Consider the following 20911-nt stretch of genomic DNA (forward strand, 5'->3'; position numbering starts at 1 on the left):
GCTGTGGTTGGAAAAGGGGAGGAGCTCACAAGTAGGTGCCACTTATTAGTAATGTTCTTGGGTTAGGGATGACGCCAAAGGAGCTCGCTATACATTTATGTAAAAGGAGGGCTACCCATAGATTGTGAATAAGAGAGTGCCATGAAACAATGAATATGATTAATGAACTCAGGTTACTTAAGGTCCAAATACACAAGGAGAAGGAAAAGTAAATAAAAGTAGCGCATAAATATTGTAAAAAAAAATACAACAAAACTCGTATATACACATACAATAATGTAATTATAAAACATGAAAAAAATTTCACCTGTTATCTTGCACGTAGAAAAATTACAACGAAGACTGTAGTGTTGCATGTGAGTCACTGTGAAAGTTTTGAGCTAGATGATGTCATGGTCCATTATTTCACTTCATAGAAACACAGCTGATAGCGCCCTTTTTCTTATTCACCTGTGCAAGTTTCACCTTCCTTGGCTTATTGGTGTTTTTGTAAGGTCTCTGCTTGCTTTTGTCCTGGCAGATTTTACATTTCTTGATTTTTGTGTATCTCAAAACTTTGGTAATGACCGACATAACCTTCTATTCTTTCCCCTATAAATTAAAAAGTTTTTTAATGAGACTAAAAAAATGTCAAGTTGATAAAATCTATGCTGTGTGGGAAATGGTTAGGTTAGGCCACCTACTCCACGTTCCAATCAGCGTGGTGTCAGCCCTTCCGACAGGCAGTAGCCATTCGGGCGGAAGCCCCAGGAATAACAGGCAGCTGCAGGGCGGAGCGGGTCAATGAGACCTAATCACCCCGCGCAGCCTCTCTCCGGTTCCGAGAACACGCCCTAGGAGTGACCTGCTCTCCTGGAGGCGTGGCCAAGGGGCCGGGCGGTCCTCAGCAGCAGTGCAGGTAACCAGTTGGATGGGGAGGAGCTCCGTCGCGGTGTGATGACGTTGCCCATGGCCGGGCGTGGCGTGCTAGGCGTGCGCCGCTGTGGTTTGGTGTCCTGGTCCTAGCTGTCGAATAGAGGCATATCCTGTACTGTGGGCCGGGATGTTACGCGATGCTGGAGACCGGGGTGAGGACCAGGAGCATGCGGAGGAGGATTGTCCTGAATTGGTTCCCATTGAGACGAAGCAAAGAGAGGTGGAAGAAAAGTCTGTGCTCGGCGCCAAGATCCCTGTCTCAATTATCACCGGGTGTTTAGGTAACTAACCATCCCGGTCAGAAAATGCCGTGAACTCTGGGATTTGGGGGGCTGCCGGTGCCTCTTCTCCTTAAGCACCGGGGCCTCCTGGTCGAGAGCGAATATCTTTGAGGTAGGGGCTTGGGTCAGTTGCTCCTTACGTGGGTTGCTTCTGTTCTTGGGGGTTTAATGATGCCTAGACCCTTCTGCTTTAGATTGACGTTTCTCAAGTAGATTGAAAGTTAGCCTTTGAAAGGAGGTCTTGAAGCCTGGCCAAGCTCGCCCCCTAATTATCCGTGATCTCTAATAAGTTATCTTTCTTAAGTTTATATTCCTCACCTGAAAGTGGAAATAATACCGTTCACCCGTGTGAGCGTGTTTTCTCATCTGTGAAATGGGACAGGGAACACCTGCTGTATAATAATTCTTGCCATTGATGGATTTCTTGTCTGTAAAATGACACGTGTGCCGTTCTTTGGTATATTCCCCTGCCCCACGGGCCAGACTCTCCCAGCCATTGGTGGGAAGTGTTCCCTGCTTCTTCTTCTTCTTTTTTTTTTTTAGGTCTTTTTGCAAACTGGGAAAAAGTAAGAGTACAGTCTCTGCCCTTCAAGACTGTTCCTCAAACTTAGGAGTATTTAGGGATTCTTAATACTGCAGGTTTGTGAACATGGTACAATTTCCTTAAGGATAGATTATGCAATAAAGCATTAGAGTGTCTTCATTAGAAAAGTTTAAGAAATATTTTTAAGCCTTACAAATAGAAGGACTAGAATAAATACATGACTATATTAAAAGTGCGGAAAAAGTTAAGAAATGTAAATAAAGTGACACTAATTCACTAGCCGTGTGCGGTGGCTCACTCCGGTAATCCTAGCACTCTGGGGAGGCTGAGGCAGATGGATTGTCTGAACTCACAGGTTTGAGACCAGCCTGAGCCAGAGTGAGACCTCATCTCGAAAAATAGCCGGGCGTTGTGGCAGGCCTTGTAGTCCCAACTACTGGGGAGGCTGAAGCAACAGAATCACTTATGCCCAGGAGTTTGAGGTTGGTGTGAGCTATAATGCCACAGCACTCTACCAACGGCGACAAAGTGAGACTCTGTCTCAAAAAAAAAAAAAAAGTGATACTAATTCAGGGAAATAATGTTATTCCTAGGTACTGCTAGATACAAGCACAAACTCAGGACACCTAAGGGCCTTTTTAAAAGTAAAAATACATCAGTGGTTTTATCTTTGGCTTAGAGACTGTAAAGCTTATTCCTATTTTTTACTCAGGACTAATTGTGTAAGGAATCAGCTTTTGACATTTCCCCACTGTTCTTCAGAGGTCGCTTTACTGACCGGCAAATTCCTTGTCTGAAACAGTATACTTCAAACTTGCACCTCAGGCCATCTCCATTTTGCTCACTGGTAGGTCGGTAAAGCTTTGGAGATAATGGTCTGTAGCGCAGGACTGAGGACTAATGCCAGCAACCTTCTTGTTACCAAATCTAGGGGATAATTTTACTCCTTGTCCTTGAATACTTTCTTTTTTTGGAATAGTTTTCTGTTGGCTTTTATTATATTTTCTTCTGATTTTTCCACCACCTACTTTTCTGGCTTCTTTTTATACATCCCTTGGCTCCCACTGTCCATCTTTAATTTTATGTCCTCCAGATATTTCAAACTTAATATATCAAAATCTTCCTATGTTACAATCACCTGAAATCATTCTGTTCCTGAATCCCAACCATTGGGAATACTCTTAAAAGCCTCCTAACTAGTCTTGAGTCTTGCCATTCTGTATATTCTCTGCATGTTATCCCTAGTGATCTCTTGTTGATCCGATTACATCCTTCAGTGGCTTCCATTGGGTTAAAGTTCCAGTTACTAAACATGAATTGGAAGAATGTATATGATCTAGCTCTTGCCAGCCTCTCCAGCCTGCCTAACTGTGGCCTAGCACATTGGACTGATGATACTTCTTGAAGGTGCTTTTCTTCTTATTGTCACTCCTCTGGCTAGATGTCCCTCTTAGGTTCTCCACAGAAATTTGTACATCTCCTATTGAATGTATCATCCTGTAACATAATTAACCTCCTTATTCATCTGGATTCCTCTCCATCTGTCTGTCCCGTAATATTTTTAAGCTCTGTGAAGGCAGAGACTGCCTTGTTCACTTTTTACTAAGGGGCAACATAAATCTTGTCCATAGTAGATAGTTTTGAATGAATGAATTGTCTTAAAGTATTTTTCTTCATAATATGGTTAACTATTAAGTCCTAGTAAGTCCTTTATTTGAAGGTTTCTTAAATCCACCCCTTCCTTTCAATTTTCACTGTTGCTACCTTGTGAAACACTCATGTTCAGGACTACTGTCTCATGCTTGGACTAGTTTTAAGAATTTCCTCATTGCCCTATCTCCTTAAAATCTCTCTCTTCTAGTTTATACTTCACATTTATGTTGGGCTTTCTAAAGGACTCTGACCCTCAGTAAATTTCTCCTACTTATACTCTAGAAAACTGAATGTATTGCAGAAGACATGAACATGTATAAGTTATGTGGAAAAGGTTTTAGCAGTACTCTTTGTAATAGCAAAACACCTCAAACAACCCAAACATAGAGATAAATAACTAATAGGTTCATAAAATTGAACTATACTTTAATGCAGGTTAGGTTTTTCTCCTATGAATTTTGATGTGTATAGTTTTTCCTTCTGCTTGAGAAGAACTTATTAGTTTAATGTGCCACCTACTGGATAAAGTTAGGATAGCTTTTGAATATCTGCTGAATATTCTGTCCATTGTTAAGAAGTCCAGTTTCTCGTTTCATAAAATCACTTTTATATAGATTGCTTTAAACATATTAAAAGTAGACACATAATCTGAACTTATATATGGTTAATGTTGGATGTTGAAATAAAAGATCTTTATGTGTATATTTTAGGAAAGTATACACATAAGATCTGGACTATATTCTTGGTCCAGAAACATTGTCATCATGAAAAAGGATGTAAATATTTTATAAACAACGTGAATACTTTATTCCTTGGGAGCCATTACTATAAGAATTCCTTATTTAATAGAAGTTTTAGATATCCTTATGTTATTGCATTGTATCGTAAAAGAAGGCATGTTATTTTGTGTATACTGAAAAACTAGGATTCAACTTGTACTTGTAAATATAACATTTTATATTTATATAAAGCATTTTGTAATAGTTTTCAAAAGGGTGCTTTTTCCTTGTAGAATCTTTATACTATTGTTAAATTAATATACAGCAAATAGAATGAAAATTCTGAAAAACATTGGGACTTTTTGGTACCTTTAAAATTAGTGTTTGAATTTTGTTATTTAAAACAAATGTATTTTGTAGGTGCTGGAAAGACAACACTTCTGAACTATATTTTGACCCAACAACATAGCAAAAGAATAGCAGTCATTTTAAATGAATTTGGGGAAGGTAAGTAAAGTTCAATAAATTGAATGTTCCAAGAATTTATAGCACAGTTTATTCCACAGTTTAGTCATTTTTTAATTCCTTATTTAAAAATGAAAATTAAGGTGTTATAATGTGAACATATTGGTGTGGATAGCTTTGGAAAAATTAACTTCTGTGAAGCATTATTTTACGTGGATTGAGATACTGAAATCAGCTAAGTTTCTTTAAAATTATATTTTACATAACTTTAGAATTCATACTAACATAATTAAATTAGATGAAATAAATTACTCCAGAATTAAAAATCTACACACTTGAAAGAAAGTTATTTTTAGGAACTAGAAAGGTGCATTAAACAGGTTAAAAAAAAAATCTATGCAGCAGGATTAGACATAGTACTTTGATTATTTTTATAGTTATTTTATTCCTAAGTATGAATTGTAATAAAAGCTCAATCTTAGTGGAAAAACATAAAATTAGATTTCTGTCTCTCTCCCTCCCCTCTCCCTCCTTTCCCCCTTTCTTTCCTTTCTTTTTGGTGATTTTTGGACTATTTCTTAAAGTGAACCATTTTTTATGAATAGGATGAGAAACCTATTAGACTTCATTTCTGGTTTCAATTAACTAAAGAGAAAAGCGCTTTTAGGTAAAAATCCTAAGATTTCTAATAATAGTCTTCCCCCTGCCCCCAGCTTCTTATTAACTAATCTGTTGCACACTGATTGCATTTTTTATTTTTTACTATTTTTTTTTTTCATTTTTTTCTGGATCATTTTTACAATTTTGGCTTCATAGAATTCTTAATATTTTCCTTCATGTTTTGTTAATGTTCTATACAGGCTGAATTCTGCAGCAACCCCTTTAGAAGCTCTTTATCATCACCTAACCGAAATATGAACACAAAAATATATAAATGAAAAATCTTTTTCTTTTTTGCCATTTGCTTTATTGGACACTTAGAACTCTTCCCTGGATTTGGTATATTTCTTTATTGGAGGAAAAGTAAAACATTTAAAATGATTCTTACATGATAACAGACAATTCAAATTTACTTTATTCTTCCTTAAGAAAGGAAACTTACACGTATTTGACTAAAAGCTTAATTTTTAAATGAGTGCATAGTACCCCTGTCCAAAAAACTTTTTCAAAAGGAACTAGGGTTTTTACTCATACTAGGAATTCAGAGCAATCTGTTTAATAAGAACAATTTAAGAGGAAGGATGAAGGGGGGAGAAAAAAACAGATAAGCTAGTATCTTAAGAAGTTGAAGGACATGTTAAAACCAGTATATAAAATATTCTACTTTATCTAGGAAGTTTACCATGGACAGGAAAAAATGTCTTTAAGTGAGCTACTTTATTAAGAAATGAAAGTGAGAGGCAAATAAGAGGCCTAAAGAGGAAGTATGTTTATTAATTTTGGATTTGCCTTTTTAGGGGCTAAATCTTCTTAAATAAAAGCTGAAGTTATCTAGAGTAGTGTAATTTGAGTTTTAAGGCTGCATGAATAGGGTGAAATTATAAAATGTGTCTACTATGAGATCTGCTCTGCCATTGAGTATCCTCATCTTTTTTTTTTGTTGGCTGGTGAACATAACCTAAACAGTGCTGCTTGTTAATTATTCCAGGAAGTGCAGTGGAGAAATCCTTAGCTGTCAGCCAAGGTGGAGAGCTCTATGAAGAGTGGCTGGAACTTGGAAATGGTTGCCTCTGCTGTTCAGTGAAGTAAGGAATGTGCTTACTATGTGCTTGTTGGTTTACTGGAAATGTTTATTGATTATATTGCCAGTTTTGATTTTCTTGTGTAATCTGACTGAATTTATATGTGTACAGTTTACTTCATTGTATTTTCAAATAGAAAATAAATTTATTAAGTTGCATTTTCTGAAAGTGTTTCTTGTGATCTTATTTTTTTCTGTCTGCTGTAATGCTCTGGTCCTTTCCTTTTACTGAGGTTTTTATTTTTGACGCTATGATTTATTTAATTAATATTTTTTGTAGTGCGTAAAAGTCTTATTTTGTATGTGAAAAATGATTATTCTGAATCTAATAAGTCATTGGTTTTATTTCTAAGTATTAATATTCAGCTTTCTAAAAACAAAAATAAATGACTATCAAAAAAGAGAAAAACTTTAGGCTATGTTCTACTAGTTATAGTTAAGTTCCCAAGGAAAATGTCATTTTGTTCATTAATCTACCAAAGATCTTAAAAGAATTACTGACACATAGAGCCAACTCAAATATTTGTTGAATGAATTATGAAAATTAGTTCTTATATTGTTAATTTTGTGAATTCTAATGACTGAAATTTCTTCTACATCATTTATTACTTTAGGTGTTTGAATTAAATGTATTGGCAAGGATAAAATCATAACAGAATTTCTTGAACAACCAAAATGTATCATAACAGAATTTCTTGAACAACCAAAATGTAATCTTTTAAGTTTTTTCCTACACTTCTGATAATATAAGAAAAAGGGGAAATTAAAACCTTGTATTGTATTTAGAACAGAATGAGATTAATGGCAGTGTCCCTTTGGCAATTATGTTAAACTACTGTATGTAATAAATTTTATTTTGGATTTTGATTCCTTTTCCTTTCATGAAGTTGTGAAAATAACAGATACTGATGAAGTTCCCTCTGCTTTTCCTTTTAATAAGTTAAAGTATTATCTTAGCACATACGTAATTTTTGTAATGTGTACCTGTCGGTATATGCATGTATTGTTTTCTCCTTGATAAATATAGGACGGACATTATGGTAGAAACTTTGGGGTGTGTTAAATTTTCACATCCTAAAGGTATTTTTGTTTTAGGTTGTTGAATATGTTTTAAAGTGTTTATAGTGAACTCTTAAAGATACTCAGGCAATCAGCTGTATGTTTTGGTATTTTCTAGGGATAATGGCCTTAGAGCTATTGAGAATTTGATGCAGAAGAAGGGGAAATTTGATTACATACTGTTAGAGACCACTGGATTGGCAGATCCTGGTAAGAAATGATGTTATTGATAACTAAAATGTGGTTCTTTAACATTTTAAGTAGATATATTAGAGGAATTCTGTTTTTTATTTTTTAATTTTTATTAAATCATAACTGTGTACATTGATGCATTTATGGGGTGCAGTGCACTGATTTGATATACAATGTGAAATGCTTACATTGAACTGATTAACACATCCATCACAATTATACTCTTTTCTTAATAGTTTTGAAATGTACCATTGCATCATGCATATTAGGTGAGGTCCCCCAAATGCCCTCCCTCCTCCCCCTTTCCCTCTCCTCTCCTCTCTCCTCTTCCCTTCTACTTTCTGAACTATAGCTATGTTTTATCATTCCTATGAATGTGTAGGTGATTATATATTGATTTCATAGTAGTATTGAGTATATTGGATACTTTTTTTTCCCATTCTTGAGATACTTTACTAAGAAGAATATGTTCCAGCTCCATCCAGGTAAACATAGGAGATGTAAAGTCTCCATCTTTTTTATGGCTGTATAGTATTCCACGGTGTACATATACCACAATTTGTTGATCCATTCGTGGTTCGATGGGCACTTGGGCTGTTTCCATGTCTTGGCAATTATGAATTGAGCTGCAATAAATATTCAGGTGCAAATGTCTTTGTTGTAAAATGATTTTTGATCATCTGTGTATCTACCTAGTAGAGGAATTACAGAATCAAATGGTAGGTCTACTTTTAGTTCCTTGAGTATTCTCCAAACTTCTTTCCAAAAAGGTCGTATTAGTTTGCATTCTCACCAGCAGTGTAGAAGTGTTCCCTTTTCTCTGCATCCACGCCAACTTCTGTAGTTTTGGGATTTTTGTTATGTGGGCTAGTCTTACTGGAGTTAGATGATATGTCAAAGTGTATTTTGTTGTTTTTTTTTTTTTTTTTTTTTTTGAGACAGAGTCTCACTTTGTCACCCTCGGTAGAGTGCCGTGGCGTCACAGCTCACAGCAACCTCCAACTCCTGGGCTTAGGCGATTCTCTTGCCTCAGCCTCCTGAGTAGCTGGGATTACAGGTGCCTGCCACAATGCCCGCCTATTTTTTGTTGTAGTTTGGCTGGGTTTGAACCTGCCACCCTCAGTATATGGGGCCAGTGCCCTACCCACTGAGCCACAGGCACTGCCTTCTCAAAGTGGTTTTGATTTGAATTTCTCTGATGATTAAAGATGATGAGCATTTTTTTTCATGTGTTTGTAGGCCATGCGCCTGTTTGTATTAGAAGAATTTTAAAATGAATATTAAAACTTTAGCGTTATAATGTTTTTGGTTCTAAAGAGAAAAAGTACTGCGTTGTCATTTTCTTTGTCAGATTATGGTGAGTAGAATACTTGGTACTTTTAATAGAATTTTAAATTTTATTGATTGATTAAGGGTTATTGATAGGAACAAGTTGTTAAAAATATGGAAATTTAAGAAAAATGGAAATTTCTAAGTACAGTCATCCTTGGTATCCATGGGGGATTTGTTCCAGGACCCCCCAGGATACTATAATCCGCAGTGCTCAAGGCTGTGATATAAAATGGTGTAATATTTACATATAAACAATACACATCCTCTAGTGTACTTTAAGTCATCTCTAGCTTACTTATAATACTTAATACAATAGTTGCTATACTGTATTATTCAGAAATGATAAGAAAAAATGTCTGCACATGTTCAATATAGATGCAGCCGTTCTTTTTTTTTTTATTAATATTTTTGATTTTACAGTTGGTTGAATCCACAAATGTGGAACCCATGGATATGGAGCCCATAGATAGAGAGTGAGGACTATGTATATAATCAGTTATACTATATGTAGTTTTATTTCTGTTTACTTTCTAATCTAGCTTTCTGAGAGGGTCTCATATATCTAAGACAGATATATAAAGGCTTTTAGACTATTTACATTAATCGTTAGTATTTTGTTTTTCTACAAAAATTGAAATAATTTTACTTGTAAATGTTGTCTTAAGGTATTAAAGAATAAACAATTAAATTGAGCCTACTCAGCCTTTTTCCGAGTATGGAATTCATGATTATCAATACAATTTTTATATCTGAATAGCATTACATCTAAATTTCCCTATGGAAAGCCACATAGAGTCCACCTGTTTCTAACAATGGGTTTTTGTTACCTTCTTACCAAACTCTAATTATTTCTATTTATTTTTCCCCAAATGATTTTTAGGTAAAATCTTTATTCTTTATTTGCATAACATTTTGTACTTGTTTCATGAATCTGACCTATATTGTTATTTCTTTTTTGATGTGGGTTTATGGCACTGGGCATTGCAAAACTATGTTGAAGTGATTTACCAAAAGGGTCATAGTGGTCCAAAAAAAATACTGGGAGTATATCCTGGGTTCAAATGTAATCCGTGATTATTGTACATAAAAGTTATTACATAGTAATATTGCCCCCATGTTTTCAAAGTAGTCCTGAATTAGGGCTATTTTGATCTTTAAGATAGGTATGGGTTATGTTTCCCATAAATCTGACTGGTTGATTAGACTTATTGGTGTTACATTTTAAATTATTTGAATCTGATAAGAGAGAAAGCTGTATTGTATCCCTTAATTTGAAACAGCAAATATCAATTTCTTTCATCATAGCCAATTTCACCACTTACAGATAAAACGCTTGTTGCTTTTGAGAGTATGAAGGTCTGACAATTAAGTTTGCAAACTCATCCTAGAAAAAGTGCTGTATACTTTGTTGCTGAATATCGCTACAGACACCTTTGAAGCACTCCCCTTGGGAAGCTATGCACTGATGCCAGCACCTAGTCCATGCTTCAGAGCAATCTTGGCACCCTTCTTCTGGAATAGCTATCAAAGCTATTGTTGTTATTGCACTTGATGTCCAGAATGTCATCAGTGTTTTTCTTTCAATATTTCCTTTATCTTTGGGTAAAGAAAAATGTCATTGGGCCAGATTAGGTGAGTAGGGAGGATGTTCCAATACAGTTATTTGTTTAGTGGCTAAAAACTCCCTCACAGACAGTGCTGTATGCGCTGGTGCATTGTTGTGATGTAAGAGCCATGTTGTTGGCCCAGATTTTCAGTTAAGATTTTCCCGTTTTTAGACCAGGCTCAGTGGCTCACATCTGTAATCCTAGCAGTCTGGGAGGCCGAGGCGGATGGATTAATTGAGCTCACATGAGTTTGTGACCAGCCTGAGCAAAAGTGAGACCCTGTCTCTACTGAAAATAGAAAAAACTGAGGCAAGAGGATCATTTGAGCCCAAGTTGGAGGTTGCTGTGTGTTATGATGCCTCGGCACTCTACTCAGGTGACAGCTTGAGACTCTGTCTCAAAAAAACATTTTTTTCCTGCTTTTCTGTCAATGTTTATTTGGCCTGCTCAGTTAGTCAATAATTTTGATGCACACTTTGATGAATTTTTGTAGTGTTTTCATCACTTTTGTTCTTCATTGGCCACTCTGACCTTTCTTTATCTGTGACGCTTTTTCTCTCCTCAGAAAAACATTTAATCCATTTGTTTACTGCAGTTTTCTTGATGAAATTATCCCCATAAACTTAGACTAACATGTTCCAGTTTAACAAGAATTTTATGTTTGTTCATTCCTCTAATTCAAGCTCTGATATTCTTGTGATGACACACAAAACCACACAACAACAGTGATGAATGCCACTCAGCAAGACACCCCCGTATGCCACCACTAACACAGCTGGGAGACACTGATACACCAAGGTTAGGAAACCTTCCTGAGTTGTTTGTCCACGTTAAGCATATGATGGCTAGTTTGCAAACTTTGTTGTCAGACTTTGTACATGAGTTTAACAAAACAAATTCAACTTTCAGAGAAAGAAAAATTAATGATCTCAAAGCTTTTATACTACCCTGTTTCCCCCAAAATAAGACATCCTCCGAAGATAAGACCTACTTACAGGAAAGATAAGACGTCCCCTGAAAATAAGACCTAGCGCATCTTTGGGAGCACACCTTAAAATAAGACACTGTCTTATTTTTGGGGAAACAGGGTAGTGTTTTTCAACCTTTTTAATCTCATGGCACACTTGAACCTGTAGTTAAACTTTCATTAAATTATGTTGATCAAAAAAAAAAAGTAAAAAAAAAAGGAATATACTTACTGTGCTTTGAACTTCTTTTGAAAATAATTTAATTAATGGTCTTGGGGCGGCGCCTGTGGCTCAGTGAGTAGGGCGCCAGCCCCATATGCCAAGGGTGGCGGGTTCAAACCCGGCCCCGGCCAAACTGCAACAAAAAAAAATAGCCGGGCGTTGGGCGGCACCTGTGGCTCAAGAGGTAGGGCGCCGGTCCTATATGCCGGAGGTGGTGGGTTCAAACCCAGCCTGGCAAAAAAAAAAACTTCACTAATTGCAATAAAAAAAAAATTAAAAAAAAAAAAAATAGCCGGGCGTTGTGGTGGGCGCCTGTAGTCAACTCCAGCTGCTCGGGAGGCTGAGGCAAGAGAATCGCGTAAGCCCGAGAGTTAGAGGTTGCTGTGAGCCGTGTGACACCACAGCACTCTACGGGAGGGCAGTACAGTGAGACTCTGTCTCTACAAAAAAAAATAAAAAATAAAAAAAATTTTTTTTTCACAGCACATCTAAGATCCTCTCACAGCACTGGGCACACCAGTTGAAAATCACTGTTTTATACAAATTATAGTTATAAAAAATGGTTAATGATTCTTCTATCTTTCTTTACAACAATGATTTTATTGTTTGGGTAAAGGAGGAACATTAATTAATTTTAATTTTAAGAAATGAATGCCTAAAGTAGTACAAAATAAAACTAAAAAAATACTACTATAAAATATAGGTAAGTTTCATTCTAGGGATCTCTCTATGCCAGTGCTACTTGATGTGATGTATTGAGTAATAGGGTCAGCCTATTACTGGGAGCTTGTTAAAAATGCTAATTCTTGAGCCAGAGCCCAGATAGACTGAATTAGAATCTCAAGGGTGGGGCTCAGCAAGCTGTTATAATAAGCCCCACAGGTACTTCTTGAGCCTTATTTCAGAGATATTGCAGGTTTAGTTACAGACCACTGTAATAAAGTGAATATTGCAGTAGAGCAAGTCACAAGATTTTTGGTTTCCAAGTGCATATAAAAGTTATGTTTATACTATATTATAGTCTATTAAGTATGCAATAGCATCATGTCTTCAAAAAAGATAAACCTTAATTAAAAAAAATTTTTTTAATGATTTCAAATTTATTAATTTAAGTAAGCAGATTGCATCTCCTTTTTGAGTAAATCACGTGCTGCAGAGAGCCCCAAAGCTTGATGACATTCTGTAAGTTACACGTTACACAAATGGATCTGAAGAAACATTACCTCTTCTTGTCCCAATTTTGATCCTAAACAAAAATCCAATTCCAAAAGCAATTAAGAATTACTTCAGTCTACCAATGTTGGAATAGTTGCAGATGTAAAACCTTGTCTTCTCTACTCCTCTTACCACTGGTTCGCTCCACAAATCCCAGCTGGTGCAGAGCAGCCATGCCTAAGAACAACCTAAGAACTCAGCCTCGAGACCACCAGCATTCTGGTGGGTTTGCTGAGCCTTCAGGATGTGTGTGACTACAGCTTCTGGGGTAGGTACAAGGCCATGAAAACTGATGAAGAAACCCTTCAGCAAAGCAACCATTATTTGTCCCCATACACACACACACACAAAAAAAAAAAAACTGAAAAAATAGCAATATAAAATTAACAAACCAAATATAAATCTACTACCATTCTGCATTTCCAGAACTTTTCATCTTTGCACGATGTTCCTGGTCAACCACCCACTGATATTTTCAGCGTCTGAAGCGCTTTAAGGTATTAAAACTGTTGTTTTGACCATAAGTCACATAGAATTGTGATGATTAGGAAATTAATTACTTTAATTATCACTCCGTGCAGTGCACTCACCAGTGAGTGTAAGAGGAACGTAAAATGGAATAGATGTCTCTCACTTCTAACACAGTTCTCAAATTAAAATCATAAAAAAGTGGGGGAGTGGGACTGGCAACATGAATACTAGACACCAGATAGGACAGCGGGACTGTTTGGTCAGAACTTAGGAATATTGTTTCCTGGAGAAGTTTTAAAAATACCTAAGCAAGCACTGTCTTCAGTCCAGTGAGTTCCATACATCTCCACAAAAATATAGTAACTGCCGTTCATTCATTATGATCCACTGCGAGCTCTGTCTCTGCTTCCCAGGCAGAGCGTCCGGTCCCTCACCTCTAGCTACAGGCTATCGTTTCCAGCTGCTGCTCCGCTTCGGCGGCCATGGCCGCGGCCTGCAGCTGTTCCATCTCGCTCTGGATGGCGCTGGGCGTGACTTGCTTCCTTTCATTGTGCATATTGTTCTCATGCCTTTTCAGATCCGATGCCTTGGCAAAGGCCTTGGTGCAGGAGCCACACACAAAAGGCTTTTCCCCTCTGTGCCTTCTTTCGTGGTCCTTGAGATGGGACTTGTGTTTGAAGGCTTTGTCACACGTGTGGCACGCAAACGGTCTCTCGTTACTGTGAACTCGCTCGTGCTTCTTTAAGTCTGGGGCACAAATAAATGATTTTCCACACACCTCACAACTGTAGGGCTTATATCCCGTGTGGATTTTGAGGTGTTCTTTCAGGTGGGCTTGTGTGGTGAAACCTTTTGTACACATCTCACAGACAAACGGCCTGTCTGCAGTGGGAGTTTTTCGTGCTTCCTCAATCGGCCTTCATCGGAAAATGTCTTACCACATGCCTGGCAGGCGATCTGCTCCCGGTGGTGACCGTGACCGTAAAGCAAATACTCAAACTTCATGTCACTGGCGGCTGTTGTCCAGCCTGGTGTCTGTTCATCTTTCACTTCGCTCATCCCATCGTTAAATGTTAAGGCTTGAGGGGTCTGTGACCCCAAATCTTTTGATTCTGGGGTCTCCATGGATTCTACTTCCTGGCCGTAGCAATTGACTTTCCGAACTTCCTCACTCCCCAGCTCTTTCAAAATCGCTTCCTGAACTCTGAGTGTTGTTGTGGGTGACTTGCTATCCTCCTGACTCGGGGATGTGCCTGTCATCCTGAGTGTCAGCCTCATCTCCGATGGGATGATTTATTTTGAGGCAATACTTACTTTTTGACTGCCCCTTATTTTCATCCGGACTAGATACATCCCGCTTCTGAGAACAGAGTTTATCCAAAAATCGGATCCCAAGAATCTGACCCCATGACATCATTAAGTTAACATCTTCTTTTTTCATGGAAATCTTTGCCATGTACATGTAGTTCAGGACCTCTTCAAATATATCAGAACGAAGAAAATCTATTTCTATTACTGAAGAACTATCAACTTCAAGCTTCTTGAAAAGCTTTTTAAAGTAGGTGCTGCAGGCAGCAAGAACACATCTGTGTGCTCTGAATTTCACATCTTCAACCACAATAGCAACATCACAAAATTCTCCTTCTAGGCATTGTTCATTTAGTGTTTTCAGGAACAGAGTTTTATGATCATCATCATTATATTTAATGGTTTCAGACATACTGATGAAAAACTCCATGAACAACACAGGCTAATATCTTAATGCCTCAAACATCAAAATCTTCAGATCAGAGGAACTCTGATCAAAAGCACGCCAGATGTGCAGCCTGGCACAGCTACAGAGACTCGCCGTGGGTTCCCCGTGCTCACTATCACACAGGCCTGGACGGGATGGACGTGGGGCACTGGGGCACGGTGGGTGGCAGTGTGTTTTGGATTTTTTTTTTTTTTTTTTTTTTAGTTTGGGGAGGGGGCGGGGTGCAGGGTTCCTGATGGTAGGAGCACGTCCCTGATGGTAGGAGCCCTCCTCCTGCACGAGCACAGAATGTCTAGCTGGCCGTGAATACCCCCACCGCCTAAAAAATGCTAACAATCATCTGAGCTGTCACTGAGTCATAATCTTTTTTTTAGGTACTTCTACCTGGGGTCTTAAGGGTCTTGCCTCAATATTGATGGCTGCTGACTGATCAGTATGGTGGTTGCTGGAGTCTGGAGTAGCTGTGGCAATTTCTTAAAATAAGAAAAAAATGAAGGCTTGGCGCCAGTAGCACAGTGGTTACACTGCTGGCTACATGCACCGAGGCTGGCGAGTTCGAACCCAGCCCAGGCCTGCTAAACAACAATGACAACTGCAACAAAAAAATAGCTGGGCGTTGTGGCGGGCGCCTGTAGTCCCAGCTGCTTGGGAGGCTGAGGCAAGAGAATCGCTTAAGCCCAAGAATTTGAGGTTGCTGTGAACTATGACACCATGGCACTCTACCGAGAGTGACAAAGTGAGATTCTGTCTCAAAAAAATGAAGTTTGCTGCACTGATGGACTCTTTTTATCACAAAAGACTTCTCTGTAGCATGTGATGCTGTTCAGTTACATTTTATCCATAGTAGAACCTTCAAAATTGGGACCATTCTTCCGCTTTATCAACTAAGTTTGTGTTATATTCTGAATCCTTTGTTGTCATTCAACAGTGTTCACATCATCTTCCCAGGAATAGATTTCCCTGAAACCAGTTTCTTTGCCCTTCTATAAGAAGCACCTCCTCATATGTGAAAGTTTTATGATGAGATTGCAGCGATTGGTTCACATCTTTAGGCACTGACTCTAATTCTAGTCATTCTCATGTTATTTCTGCCACATCTGCAGTTATTTCCTGCTCTTTAAGTCTTGAATCCTTCAAAGTCATCCATGAGGGTTGGAATCAACTTCTCCTAAACTTCTGTTCATGTTGATATTTTGACCTCCTCCCATGAATCACCAGTTTTCTTAATGGCATCTAGAATGATGAATCTTTCTCAGAAAATTTTTAATTTCTCAGCAGAAGAATCATTGTCTATGGCAGCTATGGCCTTACAAAATATATTTCTTAAATAAGACTTGAAAGTTGAAGTTACTTTTTGGTAGATGGGCTTCAGAATGGATGTCATGTTATTAGACAAGAAAACAGTGCTAAGTCCCTTGTACATCTCCCTCAGAGCTTTTGCGTCACCAGGTACATTGTCAGTGAGCAATAATATTTTGAAAGGAATCTTTGTTTCTGAATAGTAGGTCTCAGTTGTGGGCTTAAAAAATTCAGTAAACCATGCTGTCAATAGATAGGCTGTCATTCAGGGATTGTTTTTTTGTTTATGGAGCATAGGCAGAGGAAATTCAGCATAATTCTTTAGTACACTAAGATTTTTGGAATGGCAAATGAGCTTTGGCTTCAACTTAAAGTCATTAGTTGCATTAGCCCCTAACAAGGAAGTCAGCCTGTTCTTTGAAGCTTTGAAGTAAGGCATTGATGTCTCTCTAGCTCCGGAAGTGCTAGATGGCATTCCTCCAGTAGAAGGCCGTTTTGTCTCCATTGCAAAGTGTAGCTGCTTCCATCAGTTATCTTACAAAGATCTTCTGGGTAGCTTGCTGGAAAATATCTATATCTGCACTTGTTACTTTACCTTAACACTTTTATTTTTATTTTTTTTTATTTTTAATTTCAGTGTGCTTGTTCATCTTTGTTTGAAGTACTCCTTTTTTTTGTTGTTGATTTTCTTCTTTCTCCTGCGGTGCTGGCTGTTTTTGATGTTGTTAGTAGAGACGGGGTCTTACTCTGGCTGACTGCTGCTCATATGGGTTTTGAACCTCTGAGCTCAGGCAATCCACCCACCTCGGCCTCCCACAGCGCTGGGACTACAGGCGTGAGCCACCACGCCCGGCCTACCTTGACACTTTTATGTTTTGGAGACAGTTTCTTTCCGTAAACCTTAGGAAACAACCTCTGCTAGCTTCAAACTTTTCTTCAGTGACTTCTTACCTCTCTCAGCCTTCATAGAATTGAAGAAAGTCAGGGCCTTGTTCTGGAATAGGTTTTGGCTTAAGGGAAGGCTGTGGCTTGTTTGATCATCTATCCAGGCTACTACAGCTGCCTTAGTCCCTTTTGTGTTGCTTTAAAGGAATACCTGAGGCTAACAAAGGAAAGAGTTTTATGTGGTTATGGTTGTGCATACTGTACAAGAAATATGGTACCAACATCTGCTGCTAGTAAGGGCCTCAGACTGCTTTTACTCATGGTGGAAGGTGTAGGGCAGCCTGAGTATGAGGTCTCAGGCTGAGGAAGGAGGCAAGAGAGGAGGGGGAGGTGCCAGGGTCTTTTTAACAACCAGCTCTGTGGAGGGAAGCAACAGTAAAAGTCACTCAAATCCCCCATCTGCCAAGAGGGCATAAATCTCTTGATGAGGGTTCTACCTCACGTCCCACGTCACCTCCCATTAGATATGACCTCCCAAACTGGCCATCAAATTTCATCATAGAGTTTGGCATTTCTCCTTGTCAGCCTTTAGGCCATTTTGCTTTCTTATCTTTCATGTATTCATCAGAGTAGTGCTTTTACTTTCCTTCAAGAACTTTTCCTTTGCATTCACAACTTGGCTAAGTGTTCCCCGTAAGAGGCCTAGCTTGCTGTCTGTCTTTAGCTTTCTTTTCTTTTCTTTTCTTTTTCTTTAATTGTTAAATCATAGCTGTGTACATTAGTGCACTCAAGGGGTAGAATGTGCTGGTTTCATATACAATCTGAAATATTCTCATCAAACTGTTCAACGTAGCCTTCATGGCATTTTCTTAGTTATTGTATGTAGACATTTGTATTCCGCCTTTAGTAAGTTTCGCCTGTACCCATTCTAAGATGAACGGTAGGTGTGGCCCCACCCATTACCCTCCCTCCATTCTATCCCCCACCTCCCTTCCCCTTCCTTGGCCCTTTCCCATAGTCTTGTGCTATAGTTGGGTTATAGCCTTCATGTGAAAGCTATAATTTAGCTTCATAGTAGGTCTGAGTACATTGGATACTTTTTCTTCCATTCCTGAGATACTTTGCTAAGAAGAATATGTTCAGCTCCATCCATGTAAACATGAAAGGGTAAAATCTCCATCTTTCTTTAAGGCTGCATAGTATTCCATGGTATACGTGTACCACAATTTGCTAGTCCATTCGTGGATAGATGGGCACTTGGGCTTCTTCCATGACTTAGCAATTATGAATCGGGCTGCAATAAACATTCTGGTACAGATGTCTTTGTTATATTGTGATTTTTGGTCTTCTGGGTATAAACCTAGTAAAGGAATTATAGGATCGAATGGCAGGTCTATTTTTAGGTCTCTAAGTATTCTCCAAACATCCTTCCAGAAGGAATGTATTAGTGTACATTCCCACCAGCAGTGTAGAAGTGTGCCCTTTTCTCCACATCCACGCCAACATCTCTGGTTTTGGGATTTTGTTATGTGGACTACTCTTACTGGGATTAGGTGAGATCTCAAAGTAGTTTTGATTTGCATTTCTCTGATGATTAAGGATGATGAACTTTTTTTCATGTGTTTGTAGATCGTGCGTCTGTCTTCTTTAGAGAAGTTTCTCTTCAAGTCAGTCTTTAGCTTTCAACATGCCTTCCTCACTAAGCTTAATAATTTCTAGTTTTTTTTTTTTTTTTTGTAGAGACAGAGTCTCAGTTTATGGCCCTCGGTAGAGTGCCATGGCATCACACAGCTCACAGCAACCTCCAACTCCTAGGCTTAAGCGATTCTCTTGCCTCAGCCTCCCAAGTAGCTGGGACTACAGGCGCCCACCACAACGCCCAGCTATTTTTTGGTTGCAGTTCAGCCGGGGCCAGGTTTGAACCCGCCACCCTCGGTATATGGGGCCGGCGCCTTACCGACTGAGCCACAGGCGCTGCCCAATAATTTCTAGTTTTTGATGTAAAGTGACAGACATGCAGTTCTTCCTTTCACTTAGAGACCACTGTAGAGTTATTAAGTGGCCTAATTTTAATACTGTTGTATCTCAAGGAATAGGGAGGCCAGAAGACAGGGAAAGTTAGCGGAGCAGCCAGAAAACACTCATTAAGTTTGCCATCTTATATGGGCACGTTTCATGGCATTCTAAAACAATTACAATGGTAGCATCAGAGATCACCGATCATAGATCATTATAACAGATAAAATTGTAATGAAAAAGTTTGAAATTATGTGAGAATTCCCAAAATGTGACACAGGCATGAAGTGAGCACATGATGTTGGGAAAATGGCGCTGATAGATTTGCTTAGTGCAGAGTTGCCACAAATCTTTAATTTGTGAAAAATGCGTTCTCTGTAAAGTGCAATAAAGTGAGGTGCAATAAGATAAAGTGTGTTTGTCCTCGTGTGAGCTTGGGAAACCCTCTTCCATGAACTGGCTGAATATATAGAAATAATTTTATAAGGATGGATTAACATTCTTTGTCCTAATTTTAATAATTATTAGTTCAGTTCACTTGACTCTAACAGAAGAAAGAGAAACTGAATGGTATGTGAAGGAATTGCTGAATATTCCATGACTACTTCTTCACCAAGAGATAGGAATTAAGAAAAAACAGATTACAAAGGACATGAAGTGGACAAGTTGGTTTTTAAACTATATGATTAGATTTTAGAGGAGTATCTATTGTCTCCCTAGCATATTAATGCTCTTACCATCTACTTTTGGTTGATTGTGTTCTTTGTTATGTCATAAGGTTTCTAACATTTACACTTTTTCATAATCTCTTTAGTTCTATATTTAAATAATTTTAGTGCTCATTGTCACTACTACAGCTTCTCCATTCCTGAGTTAATCTATCTTCTGTGAATTTCATTGTCAGTATTTTTTTCAAGTTATAAGAGCTGCATTCTGTGAATTCTTGTATATTTCATTCCTCATTGCTTGAGAATAGTTGTCTTTTGTTAACATACTTGAAGGAGTACTTAGCTGGTCTAAAATCTCTGAACCACAATTTCTTACCTTCTGAATTTCACATATAATGCTCCATAATCTAGTATATTTTTGATTGGCTGTTATTTTCCTTTTATTATGTTTTCTCCTTTTATTGTATCAAGAAAACTTTGTGAATGCTCTTGTCTTTTGAGAATTTTCTTTGATTTCTTAGATTATGTTCCTTCCAAAAAGAGTGCTTTTGGCACTTGTGTCCCCTATACATTTTTCAATTTTTTTCCCTTCTTGCCTTTTATCTTCTTTTCTGTTTTCCTTTTTATTTATTTTTTTATTAAATCATAGCTGTGTACATTAGTATGATCATGGGGCACCATACACTTGGTTCATAGACCGTTTGACACATTTTCATCACACTAGTTAACACAGCTTTCGTGGCATTTTCTTAGTTATTTGGCTAAGACCTTTACATTCCTTTTCTGTTTTTCTCTGCTGTTGTACGTGTGTGTGTGTGTGTGTGTGTTGTTCTTGCACTAGCAGACAGAGAACTTCTATTTACATAGAATGAGATGATATGATGTTGATGAAAAATGTTTTTT

General features: G+C 38.0%; 1 protein-coding gene and 1 pseudogene across 3 annotated transcripts in view; one reads left to right on the forward strand and one right to left on the reverse strand.

Moving 5' to 3' along the window:
• The first annotated feature begins 866 nt into the window (after positions 1–866).
• The window catches only part of LOC128573914 (putative COBW domain-containing protein 7), a 61314-nt gene continuing 41269 nt past the window's right edge, over positions 867–20911 (forward strand). Inside the window, exons 1-4 of one of the 3 annotated variants that reach the window (XM_053574447.1) lie at positions 867–1196; positions 4533–4619; positions 6226–6322; positions 7496–7587. In XM_053574447.1, the coding sequence (XP_053430422.1) occupies positions 1043–1196; positions 4533–4619; positions 6226–6322; positions 7496–7587 (430 nt within the window). In that variant the 5' untranslated portion in view covers positions 867–1042. Of the gene's footprint in view, positions 1309–4532; positions 4620–6225; positions 6323–7495; positions 7588–12131; positions 13182–13339; positions 13411–20911 lie in introns of those variants that run through there. The other 2 variants (XM_053574455.1, XM_053574465.1) reach the window with 2 other exon arrangements.
• LOC128573905 (zinc finger and BTB domain-containing protein 14-like) lies at positions 13421–15197 on the reverse strand (annotated as a pseudogene).

The sequence above is a fragment of the Nycticebus coucang genome, chromosome 2, assembly GCF_027406575.1.
Source record: "Nycticebus coucang isolate mNycCou1 chromosome 2, mNycCou1.pri, whole genome shotgun sequence".
Lineage (NCBI taxonomy): Eukaryota > Metazoa > Chordata > Mammalia > Primates > Lorisidae > Nycticebus > Nycticebus coucang.